Consider the following 12472-nt stretch of genomic DNA (forward strand, 5'->3'; position numbering starts at 1 on the left):
TGCAGGATTAAAACAAACCCAGGACCAAACCTGACACACTCTGCCACTGGAGTTAGAACCAGTACTTTATTGTAGTGTATACACGTTCTGACCTCAGCAATATACACATCCGGAACGTGACCCACGCGGAGTCCGCATTAGCCTCTATCATTGTCTACACGGAGCGGCTACAGTGACAGTACGTGGAGGACGGCCACACACGACGCAGGACAGCCGCAGTGTCCTCGAAACTAGCAGTTATGATCACAGAACAGGATTCAAAATGATTTTCCCCCAGTTTTAGAAATCTAAAATTTTACATGTAAATTAAAAACAAAGTGCCATAGGGGTTTTAGCTCAGGACTTGTCCTCTCCTTTTCCTTCCCCACCTGGCCAAGCAGCAGGGCTCCCCACTCCTGGTGAGTGGGCTTACCTCTGGGGCTGTTGGGGGGAAAGCTAGCCCTTTGCCTTCAGGCCACAGGGCATCCTTCGAGTGCGTCTGTCCTTGGACGTTCTGAGTATGGACCACCCAGGCCTGTTCTCTCTCCAAGTGGCCAGATGCTTTGCACCATTTGTACGCACACTCCCCAGCAGGGCAACGGACATCTAGTAGTCTGAACCCAAGGCTGCGCACGAGAGTCCAGCTTCCTGCGCAAGGAGCTGCCGGTCATTGGAGGAGTGTGTGGAAGAGGCCAGGGACCCCAGCACCCCAACCCCTCGGCCAGATCAGAAATGGGTAGAATCCTAAAGCAAAGGCCTGGCCGTTTCCAGCCTCCAGAGAGGGGTCTCTGATCCGGTGCCCACCCACTGAACAGTGCCCGGGGGGAGGGCGGGGGGGAGGGGGGCAGGGGAGAGGTGCAAGTCCGTGGCCCCCTCACTGCCTGGCCACCTGCCGAGGCGGTGCGCCCAGCAAGGCCCAAGCGGGGCAGGCCCCTCTCCTCTCCGGATGGGGGTGGGGCAGCAGCCCACGGGGTCTCTCCTGCACTGTGTCAAGCTTCACTTTGCATGCCAGTCCTGGGTCACGCTAGCACGGAGGACACGAGAAATCCCAATTTATTTACAAAATATTAAAAAGTCAGTTCGTCATCTACATATTAACCCCCATTCTGCCCTTTTATACATGCACTAGTTTGGAAAAAATAAAAACTTTAAAAAAAAAAAAGAAAGAAAAAAGGATTACGAGGTGGGAGTGAGCGATTTTAACCCTTTGTCGACGAGTCTGGTCGTTGCAGCTTTTCTGGAGGTGCAAGGGGGCCGCGCTGCGCGGGCCGCGGAGAGCGAGCGTTAGCTCGTCACAGAACTTCAGAGCGGTCTGGGTGGAGGGCGGGGGCTGCACACCAAGCACAGGCGGATGCTCAGCGACGGGGAGGGTCTGCAGACCTACTGGCCAGAATGACTTTGTACACCATGGACCCTTGGGACCGGGAGGACAGATGACAGCAGAGTCTCCTGAAGCAGAAGGAGAGGGGCGGAGGCCGCGGCCTGGTGGCTCAGTAGCTCAGGGTGGAGTCGTCCCACTCCAGCTGCTGCTGCCTGTTCACGTTCTGCTGGTCCCCGTGCTCCCCCTCCTCCTCCTCGCTGCTTTCCGAATCGGCGCTGGTGATGTCATCCTCCTCCTCCCCGTCCTCACTCTCCTCTTCCTCTTCCTCCTCCTCCTCCTCCTCGCTGCTGTGCTGGTCCTCGTACGTCTGACAAAGAGACAGCACGTGAACCGAGCCCCTGGGCCCCGCCTCGGCACCCGAGCCGAGTGTCCACGGCTTCTCAGCCCCCGGGAGCCGCAGAGGAAGGGAACTGCCCGCGGCACACTCCACATCGGGGGAGGGCTGGACCACGCTGGAAGTCACCTCATCCCAGACGGAAGGGACAACACAGCTCTGGTCGCCACCCACAGGGTCTGTCACATGGGGGGAGCGTGTTTCTAAGCTGACAGGGTGGCGCGAGCTGGGATAAGGCCTCTCTGGGCCCTCAGTTTGCCCACCTGAGGAATGGGGACACCTGCACCTCACCGACTTGTCATGCGGATCACGTGATGTTTAAGCCACGTAAACATGGAAGTGCCATGGCCATGCGGCTTCTCTGGGGTGCGTGTCACTTTGGCCCTGGCCGGTAGTGGTTTTCAGGCGCAGGGGCCACCTGTCGGCACCTACCTCCATGGGGTTTACGGTGATGGTCAAGGCAGAGTCGTCCCAATCCATCTCGTTCTCCTTCCCGGTGTCCTGGTCCCGCATGGTTCGCTGATGAGCAGCCCGGATCCGGAACACTCCCAGGATAATCATGAAGACCAGGAAGCTGACACACACCACGATCACCACCGTGGCAGTGCTGGGGACAACTGCAACCGAGGGTAGACGGGGCGGTGAGGCTGACGCCTGGCCCAGACGCGGTCATGCCCTCGGGCCCCCCGCCCCCGACGGCTGCTTCGTCTGACCCCAGAGAACAGGAAGACATGTGAGGAAAGTCTCAGCACAGGTTCTGAGCCCCGGGCTGGCCACTTCCTACCCCGGTGGTGCTTTGGTCCCTCGCGGGTGGCACAGAATCACAGAGCCCAGCCAGCCGAGGCTGCTCAGACTGGGTGCTGGGCTCCCAGCACGACGTACCTCCCGCACAGACCTGACCCAGATGGCCCTGCTTCTGCCCACAGTCCTACCTGCAAATGGGTGGGGGCTGGCCAGGTTGTGACCCGAGAGGTCGACGAAGGCATGGTGCTCCGGGTGGACGAACTGGGGCTGCGCGGCCATGTGGCTGGCGTGCTCCATGGGGCTGGCCGTGTGGATGACGTTCACCTGAAGCACAGACACACACAGCGGCCTGAGTGCGGCCCGGGGGCGGGAGGGCAGTTCCCAAGCTCCCGGGACTAGCGCTACTCAGAGCGGTCCCTGGACCAGCACTGCTGAGCGGATGAGAAGAGAACAGAAAAATCAAGGGTCAGCTCTTAGAAACCGTCATAACTGCCTGATACTGTCATCCATCCCAGAAATAAAGCACTGTTCTAATAATTCCCTTTTATTGCATTCCATAAAAGAACCTGTCCACAAAAGAACAGAAAAACTGCCACCACCGTCCTTCACTGCGGGTCATTTGAGAAGCACCGGCATAGCCCATTTCCCCGCTTTTCCCCAAAACCACAGCCACATGAAAAAACATAAATCATAACCATTTATTTCCTTTCAAATCTGTTAGCCTTTGGCTCAAACAAAACTCTCATCGATTCTTCAGCACTGTGACTTCAGCATTCTGCTGCTCTGAGGTCACCGTGCAGACATTTGACTGCTGAGAATAACTCTGGGCCCATTTCTCCAGACCACAGAAGCCCTGAGTGATGAAGGGGCTGCTGTCCAGGCCTGTGGAAGACCTCAGAGCGCGGTGAGCACCTTCTGACCACCGTGCCCTGAACTGCCACCATAAGGCTAGGCAGACAGCACAGCACCCCTCTCCCCCAGGCTGGCCCTGTGCCGGGACCCCTCTTCCCGGGCGGCCCCGCACCAGGACCCATCTCCCCAGGTCAGCAGTCTGCCAAATCTTTGGTTCCCTGGGAATTGCTCTTTCTCAAGCAGTGTCAAACAACATTTGCTCTACTCATGGGGTATTAAGAGCCTCTAACTCTTGACCACCTCCTTCCAAAGGCCCCTCAGACGCCCATGAAAGGGGCACACCAGCTGCACCCCGGCCCACCCAAACCTGCGAGGGTCTAACCTGCAGCAGCCCCTGCGCTGGGACAGGCTAGGGCGCCTGAGACGCACCCCAACAGTTGCCACATGAATGGTCTAAAAACGGTGTTTGCAAATATCAGGGCCGCATGTGGGCACCCAATCACCCACCTCCACCTGGAACTCATTGCTGACATAGCGGCCATTCAGCTCCGAGCAGACGAGCTTGAACTTCCGGTCAAGCAGAGACCTGGTGTGCCAGTTCCGATAGCGCAGGAGACGCAGCACCTCCTCGTAGCTGGCCATGGTGTCCACACCTGCAGGGAGAGGGGAGAAGACCGCCTGGTGGCTGGGGTCAAAGCCAGGGTCAGGGGAGGCGGAGTCAGGCCCAGGGGCGGCTGGACCAAGCGGACACACATGTGTTGGCTTTCTAGTTGTGGGGAGAAGTGCGAGTGTGCAGGAACATCTGTCCCTCCCCAGGGGGAGGGGTGCCAACCCGTGCCTGACTTCCACCCCCTCGTACGGACAGGAGGCAGGGCAGTGTCCGTTCTTCCCCTCCTGCCAGGAGAAGGCGAGCAGCCCATGCTGAGCCTCTCCTCCACCATCGCCTCCAGGACTCTCCCAGAGCTCGGAGAGGACAGAGGCAGGGCTGAGGCTCCCGCTCCGCCCCCTGCCTGCACTGAGCCCGCTCACCTGTGAAGACCATGCCCAGGTCCGAGGCGCTCACTGCAATGCCCTTCTGCTGCAGACGGGCCGTGTCCACCTCCAGGCTCTCCTGGGCTGGGTTCAGCTCGTCCCCGTCCACCGTGACCTCACAGGTATCCAGGTCGTGCACGATTTCCTCAGACACCAGCGACTCTTGAACTGCAGAAACAGACCAAGCACAAACTGCAGAGCCCCGGGAGGCGGTCACACTGGGGAGCCCGGGGCTGTCCTTGAGCTCACAGAGCCCTTTCAAAGTCCAAAGCAGAAAGACAGGAGAGAACCTTTTTTTTTCTTTTCTTTTCTTTTCTTTTTTTTTTAAGATTTTATTTATTTGAGAGAGGCGGAAAGCGAGAGAGATCACAGAGTCGAGAGGGAGAGGCGGACTCCCGGCTGAGCAAGGAGCCTGATGCAGGCCCTCCATCCCACGACCCTGGGATCACGACCCGAGCTGAAGGCAGATGCCCAATGGACTGAGCCACCCAGGCACCCCTAGGAGAGGCCCTTTTAAGAATCGGGGTGCCTTACGTGTCTGGGAGGGCTGGCCCCCAGGCAGGCCCAAGAATGCGGGGACCCTGAGCAGCCAGAGGGAGCAGCATCGTTCCCTGCAATCGGCCCCGGATCGTCTCGGCCTCCACAGGGCACCTCAGATCCGGACATCACACCGGAAAAGGAGGAAAGGACTCTCCAGGTGAGCTCTCGACCACGGGTCAGATCCCAGGAGTAGACCCAAGAATAACATTAAAACATCCAAATCTCTCAAAATCTCAGGGAAAAAGAATTCAGGAAGTAAGCAGCTGTGGGGCGTCAGCCACCCGGGTTCAAGCCAAGGGGGCGACTAGCCCAGCCGAAGAGCTGTTACCTGTGGGGTCCTCGTCCCCTTCCCCCTCAGGCTCCACTTCTCTGGTGATGGTGCTGATGATCCGAAGCTCAGGGAAAAGGAAAACCCCTTCCGGGCTTTCAAATTCGGAAGCCGCTCGAGCGAAGTGGCGGACACCGCTCAGGCTGATCTTGGGCTCCTCGGGCTGCAGCACGATCACACCGCTGTCCACCGGGGGCACGGAGACGCAGGAGGCCCCATTAAAACACCTGCCCACAAGCGACGGGGAAGGCAAAGGTCAGGGCTTCGAGAAGCGGCTCTGCAGGCTACACAGGCGATGGCCCATGCATTCCTCAAGCCCCTGGGGGGCAGAAGCAGCAGCCGGCCGGGAACAGGCACCCAGCGCCATTCACAGACCCCGTCCACGCCCTCCAGTAAGTGACGGCTGCGGTGTCTTAAAAACCTAAACATACGCGGTTTCTTCTCCAGAGTTAAAAATCAGCACATACTTGACCGTGCTGGTGATTCTGAGTCTTCGGATCCCCGGTGTGGGGAACTGCCGGGAGTTGAGGTAGGCGACGTGCTGCATGGCCTTATCCAGCTCCCCGATGTCGTCTCCCTCCAAGGTCAACGCCAACTGACTGGGGTTGGTATGGATCTGAAATCGGGCCAGAGGGGGGGAGAGAAAAAGGGTTTGAACTGCAAGAAGCTAAAACCACACACACTCTGGCAAAGAGGGTCAGCTGGGGACCGGTCCGATCAGAGACCTCATAGAGCTGCAGTGACAAGACCCTCTTCTTCACGGGTCAACGCCCAAGACGCAAATGTATCTGTGCTATAAGAAATACAGGGGCGCCTGGCGGGCTAAGTCGGTGCAGTGTGTGACTTGACTGTGGGACTGTCAGTTTGGGCCCCATGTTGGGTGTAGAGATTACTTAAAAACAAAATCTTTTTTAAAAAAAAAAAGGAAAGAAAGAAAGAAAGAAATACATATATCTGGCCTCTGTCCCCAGTTCCTGGCACAGAGCCCCCCAAACCTTGGAAATTTCCCGACAGGAGCCCCTTTTGTTACTCATCGTAAGCCCCTTCCAAGACACCAGCATGGGGTGCTAACGAGCAGACTCTGGGCGCTGACATGGTTCTAGGATGAAGCTGGCTGTCACAGAAACCAGGCGTGTGACTGCGGGGCTGGCACTTTCAGCCCCAACCCTGACCTCTGGCCAATGACTTAACCGGCTGTGCGTACCTAACAGAAGCTCCGGAGACTCCCCTGAAGGACAGGGTCTCCCCTGAAGGACAGGCTTTGGGAGTTTCCGTGTGTTGGAGGGTGGCGCCTTATAATAAACCAGCAGTAGTAAGCGAAGTGCTTTCTGCAGATTTCTGAGTAGTTCAGTCAAATTACTGAGACCCAAAAGGGGGGGACAATGGGGGTCCCCAACTTTGTAGCCAAGCTGGACAGAAGTATGGGTAACCCAGGAGCCCAGCACCTGCACACGGCATCTGCAGGGGCAGCGTGGTGGGACTGAGCCCTCCCCTCCTGCAGGGTCCATGCTAACTCCCAATGGCAGCCAATGTCAGAAGTGAACTGAATTGCAGGACACCTGGTAGGTGTCTGGAGAGTTGGGGAACTGGTTGGTGGAAAACCGCCCCCAACGTTTGGGGTCAGAGGTGTTGTGAGTAAACACGGGTCAGGATCAATCACATATCAGTCCTTTGCCAGCAGCCCACACGCTCGTGCTCGAGGGAGGTCAGCAGCGCCGTGAGAGCAGATGCCAAGGTTACCTTCACGCCTCTGCCGCCGTCTTCAGGGAGCTGCAGGTCCAGCCCTTCTTTACAGGTATACAGACAGTCGATCACCTTCTTGTCGGCGACTTTCCCAGAACGGACGGTCAGACCGGCCAGGTTACCTCGGAAAAACTGGGTCATGTGCAGGTCACCACCTTAGGAACACAGGGAACAAAGCAGGCAGTTACTTGCACGGCCTGACCCCTCCTGCTTCGCTTCGCAGTGCAGTGTTACCGGTGGTGGTAGCTGGATGGAGGGACATGCGGGTTAGTTCGTACCACATCCTGTTAGCCTTGCAATCTACATGGAAGCGCAATGGAGAAATTAAGTCGTTTATGATCATGCATATGGCCTGGAGAAAAGAGGTGTTGGGGGTCCCTCACCCGAAGCCCAGAGATCCCATGAGAGTCCCCACACAACCGCCACTCCCTGGAAAGGGTGGACAACACTGCCCCCGCCCCCCTGGTGCACTGGTGACATTTTCCAGCACTGCCAGCCTCCTGGGTCGCTGCCTTCTTGACCAGCTGGCTCCTGCTCGGGCTGCTCTTTCCAACTGAGTGCACTCGGGGATACGTGCAAACTTGGGAACGAACCGACACCAATGGGACCACAAAGATAAAAGGGACGCTTACTCCCCCAGCCTGCCCGTGAGAGGCCTTGTGTGGCTGCCATCTGGTTGAGTCCCATCGTGCCCAGCCCCTACTACTGAGGATATCTGGGAACCGATGGTGTTATAAGAAAAATGGAGACCCAGAAAGTGGTTCTTGACGGGCCATAGCCAAGAGCCCAAAGCAGGTGAAACGGAACTTATTCTCTCAATGACGAAGGAGACCAATGTCCACAGCATGTCTGGTTCCTGATAAGGATGTCAGACACTGTGAGCCATCACCGAGGACTGAGATTTCTAAGAAATATATGTCTAAAATTTAGTACTGGTCAGGATAGAGTATCTAGTAATGAGTCTCTTCCTGTCTCGTGGCTCAGCCACAGGGGAACCAGGAGGTGGCCGCCCTGATGTGGCCTGTGAGATTTCGGCAGGGAGCCTCATGCAGGGGGATCAGGGTCAAATTCGATGGTCGGGGGAGAGTCCCATTAGTGCAGTGCATTAATGAGTCATTTGCCCTCACTTTCAACTGGGATCAGATTGGGCAAAAAAAGGGTCAATTCCGTGAAGCAGTGGGGGGAGCATAATGCGAAAAGCAGCAGCTCAAATGGTGTCTGGGACCAAAATGCAACTCGGGCATTTCATGCGAAATGTGGAATGAATTGATGTCTCGTCTTTAAATGAAACACGAGAGAGAACCGTAGGGAAAGATCCAGCAACCTGCAGAGGCCAGAGGCACAGGCTCGGTTTCATTGTCATTTTCAAATGCTGGATACTCTGCAGAAAAGCAAGACAAAGACAATAGAAAAGGACCAAGAGGTTAGGCTCTTCACATCGGAACTTGAAAATTAGTCTTGAAAAGCTACCGAATATAAAACACAAAGAGAAGAATTCCCGTCTTGGCCCCCTTGGGGACATGCCCCCCACACCCCAAGCAAGCTCGAACTCGATCACCTCTTCCTAGGAGCTGTCCCACTGCTCTCTGCATTCTTCTTGTATCTCATCTTCGCACATCTCCCTTGCCAACACGGGCCCAATTCAAAGTGAGCTGAGCAAAAGCACGTCCACTGAACGCCCGACCTCCTCGGCCTGTGCTACCGGGTGGGGCCTTCAAAGAGACCGCTCACGCAGACGGCAGAGGCAGCCAGATACACACACAACCACACCCCGGGCCCAGAGCACTTGTCTCCCTAATAGGGACGACACTCGCAGAGACAAGATGGGGCAGCACCAGTAAGCATCCAAAGCCTGGTATGTGTATAGGAAACATATAAAAATATGTCTTTTTTGAGCTCAAAACAAGTTCACTTTGGTCTAGACTTCAACCCCTAAGTCACACAGAAATGAAGGTTATTTTTATCCACTTTTTCCAAACTGAAAGGAGAGTCCGGGGTTAAGGAACTCACCCAGAAACAGGTACTCAATCATCGGTGGTGGGCCTGGGGCCTCTAACCACTGATCCCTCTCACAGGGCCCGGTCCGGTGTTCTGACACAAGGCCAGGCCAGGGAGGCCCATGCCCAGTGACCGAGGCCAGAACCTCCACTTTCTGGAGTGCGCTCCACAGCCCACGGCACAGGCCCCCACAGCACCTGTGCCGCAGCGGCATGGGGACATGCTGGCGACGCGCTGGGGACAGGCCCAGTGTGCGGGCCCCACGATGCCTCCAGAACACCGTTAGAGATGACGTTTCGGCCAATGGGTGTGAGGCTGCTGCCTACAGCACGGGCCCTCCACCACAGATTTGTAAGGAAAGTGGGTTCAGATCTGCTGAAGGGAGGAAGGAGATCTTCCCCCGAGTAGCTACACTTTATAAACCGTGTGCTTGGTTTGGGAGCTTAGGCGGGTTTTTCTGGCTGAGGATCTTGAGAGGCTGAGGTAGAAAGAGATGAAGCTGATGGCCACTGAGTGACAGATGCTGTGGCCCAAACAGGCCCCGGGGGGCAGCCCAGAGCAAGGGCTTTACTTTGACCCAAGCAGCGAAGCTCTTGGGTTTGCATTCATATGTTTATTCTTATTTATTTTTATTTTTATTTTTATTTATTTTTTTTTTTTAAGATTTTATTTATTTATTCGACAGAGATAGAGACAGCCAGCGAGAGAGGGAACACAAGCAGGGGCAGTGGGAGAGGAAGAAACAGGCTCATAGCGGAGGAGCCTGATGTGGGGCTCGAACCCATAACGCCGGGATCACGCCCTGAGCTGAAGGCAGATGCTTAACCGTTGTGCCACCCAGGCGCCCCATATTTCTTATTTTTAAAATGACACAAATTATTGTTTAATCTGGGAAGCAACTCTGGACTAAAATGTTAAGACTTAGCAACTAAGGGGCACCTGGGTGGCTCAGTTGGTTAAGCATCTGCCTGCAGCTCAGGTCATAATCCCAGGGTTCTGGGATCGAGCCCCACATCAGGCTCCCTGCTCCGTGAGCAGTCTGCTTCTCCCTCTGCCCCTCCCCATGCTTGTACTCACTCACTATCACATAAATAAATAACAATTAAAAAAAAAAAGACTTAGCACCTAAAACAATTCCTACTTCCCTGGTAATCTGTTCCTCGTTCCTTGGCCTCAAGTTCCACTTTCTCACAGATGAACTGTCCCCGAAATCAAACCTAGGAGTCAGCTAAAGAAGTTCACTCTAAAAGGCTAATGTCTTAACCTTTTTAATTTAAAAGGATCTGCAGGAAAATGATGAAATTCAAATTCTCTGAAATTAAAGCAACACTGTTGAGGCAATCAGGCTGTTTTATAAATGTCTCGCCAACCTCGAGGTACAATGTTTCCACAGGGAGAAAAAAATATTCAAAAGGTCTGTTTAGCAGGTACAGGCAGTGACGGCGACCCCGTCAAGTGGGAGGGTTCACGTGAGGCCGTGAACCTCGAGGGCGGACGGAGGGTCCCGTGAACTTGGGCAGGAAAGATGACATGCTTCCTTACATGAACTTCTGAAGGTTAGCTTTTCCTTCGGGTACGAACGTCGCTGCAAGGCACGGTACCACTGGCTGTCACTGCTACTCTCCCAGCGGGCCGCGCTGCCGCGTTTACCACAACGCCCATCACTACCTCCAAACTACGGCAGTTATGCAACTTGCGGCCAGAGCTTGCTGTCCATTTGTTAGAGAAGCAGCACAGGTATTACCATTTCAAAACGCTGGGCTTCTAGTCCTTTGATAACTCTTTCCATTTAATTGGTTACCCTGGAAATCCTATGTATTTTGTTTCATAGATCAATAAAAAATTACCCCGAGAAGGGGTTCCCCATCAGACCACAGGCTCTCCAAGCACCAGCTTTAAGGGTTCAAATCCTGATGCCAAGATTAACCAGCAGGGTAACCGTGGGCTCTGAGCCTCAGTTTCTTCGGCTGTAAAATGGGGCTAAACTTCCCGTTAAGGATTAGTGAGAGAATGCATGTAAAGTAATCAGCTCGCGGCCTGCCAGTTAGAAAGTCTGAATAAGTAGTATTGTTGCTTCGGTGGTGGTTGTCACATCCCATCCCTGGTCTTGCAGCAGAGATGTCCTGGGAGTCCCCTCAAGCAGAGCTCCTGCCCGCTTAGCCAGCACTAAACGTTCTAGAAGTGTCCTCGGGGTCAAAGTACACTTAAGTTCTGGGCCTAACACCAGCTGCCACCTCTTTGTTTTCAGAACTTTTCAGTAAACAGATTAATTTATAAAACAATCCCTCCACCAACGGCACTCTCCCTCCATGTAACGTTCCCTTCCCAGGTTCCCAAAGGGGGGCTGGTTGCTTCAGTCCTATAACACACCGTTAGTGCCCGCCCCAGCGTGGCACCCGCAGTGTTCCCAGAAAGGCCACGCCCAGGAGAAGGGATGAAAAGTGGAAGGACAGGAGAGTAAGACACTGAGATGAGCCTGCTTCCACCGCTAAGGCCACAAGGCAGGATTTAATTCCCACGACTGGGGAGAGGGTGCCAATGACCGTTACCTTGCCAGCAAGCCCCAACCACGAGCTGAGTTTCAATCTTGGTTGGATGAAGTGGGTAATCCTCGGTCACAGAGAAGGGCTCGTGAGAAACTCCGTCCACATAGAGGGTCACACTTGGGAATTCCACATTGAGGACGTAGTGATGCCACTCCTCATCACAGCCCTACGAGGGGAGAAGCAGAGCATGAGAGGTCTACCCTCTCACCCAGAAACAGTGAAAGCCACACCAATGGATACAGACAGCAAGTCACCCATAAGGAATAATGTCTTCTGAAAAAGGAAACCAATTTTTAAAAATCTAACAGCAAAATATATCTCACTCACTCAACCACATCTCACCCAAAAGGGCCAAAGCAACATTTCCCCGCTAGGACGTCTCAGACCAGGGGGCAGTGCTCATGCATCATGTGACAGGGCCTCAGAATATGGAGCTGCCCAATTCTCTTCTGCCAATAGTCTGACAGCAGGGGATTCTTGTATCGGCAGGCCGGACAGGCTCCCATCAAGCCGGCTTAGCCTGCCAACTGACCGTGCCTCCGTTTCTGGATCAAAATGAATACCACCTCCCATCTCAGGAGAAGCAAGCTGGAGCACACGTATTTTCTTTTTCAATTCAAAGGTAAGGATCTAAATAAATGTGAGCATACAGCTCAGAGGGTATGATAAATAAAACTGCGTTCCTTCCCCATCGTGAATGAGCATCTCCCTCGCGGCCGAGGGAAAGCGCTGGTCGGCAGCCTCCGAGGCCCCTTCAGTCTGGCACTCCCTGATCTTTGGCCTCAGAGGAAGAGGCAGGCACTTCAGAATGGAGACAGGCAGAGAAAGAGACGGAGTGGGACAAAGTTTTTAAAAAGGTATTTCTAAGTAAGCTTGCCCAATTTATACATTCTAAAAAACTGAAACGATGAGAACATCAACAGACCAGAAACATCACAATACATGAAGAAATTACCAAAGAATACCCCCCAGAGAAAAGCGGCTGTTCCTGATGA

The 12472-nt window shown here is 54.6% G+C and overlaps 1 protein-coding gene across 2 annotated transcripts in view; it reads right to left on the reverse strand.

Annotated features, from left to right (window-relative positions):
- Positions 1-47: 47 nt before the first annotated feature.
- Positions 48-12472, reverse strand: part of CLSTN1 (calsyntenin 1) — a 60612-nt gene continuing 48187 nt past the window's right edge. Inside the window, exons 11-20 of one of the 2 annotated variants that reach the window (XM_034671179.1) lie at positions 11481-11643; positions 8258-8314; positions 6931-7088; positions 5658-5806; positions 5191-5417; positions 4320-4490; positions 3798-3943; positions 2627-2762; positions 2127-2311; positions 48-1667 (exon numbers count right to left, since the gene is read on the reverse strand). In XM_034671179.1, the coding sequence (XP_034527070.1) occupies positions 1470-1667; positions 2127-2311; positions 2627-2762; positions 3798-3943; positions 4320-4490; positions 5191-5417; positions 5658-5806; positions 6931-7088; positions 8258-8314; positions 11481-11643 (1590 nt within the window). In that variant the 3' untranslated portion in view covers positions 48-1469. The remainder of the gene's footprint in view (positions 1668-2126; positions 2312-2626; positions 2763-3797; positions 3944-4319; positions 4491-5190; positions 5418-5657; positions 5807-6930; positions 7089-8257; positions 8315-11480; positions 11644-12472) is intronic. The other variant, XM_034671180.1, reaches the window with a different exon arrangement.

Source organism: Ailuropoda melanoleuca, chromosome 11 (genome assembly GCF_002007445.2).
Source record: "Ailuropoda melanoleuca isolate Jingjing chromosome 11, ASM200744v2, whole genome shotgun sequence".
NCBI lineage: Eukaryota > Metazoa > Chordata > Mammalia > Carnivora > Ursidae > Ailuropoda > Ailuropoda melanoleuca.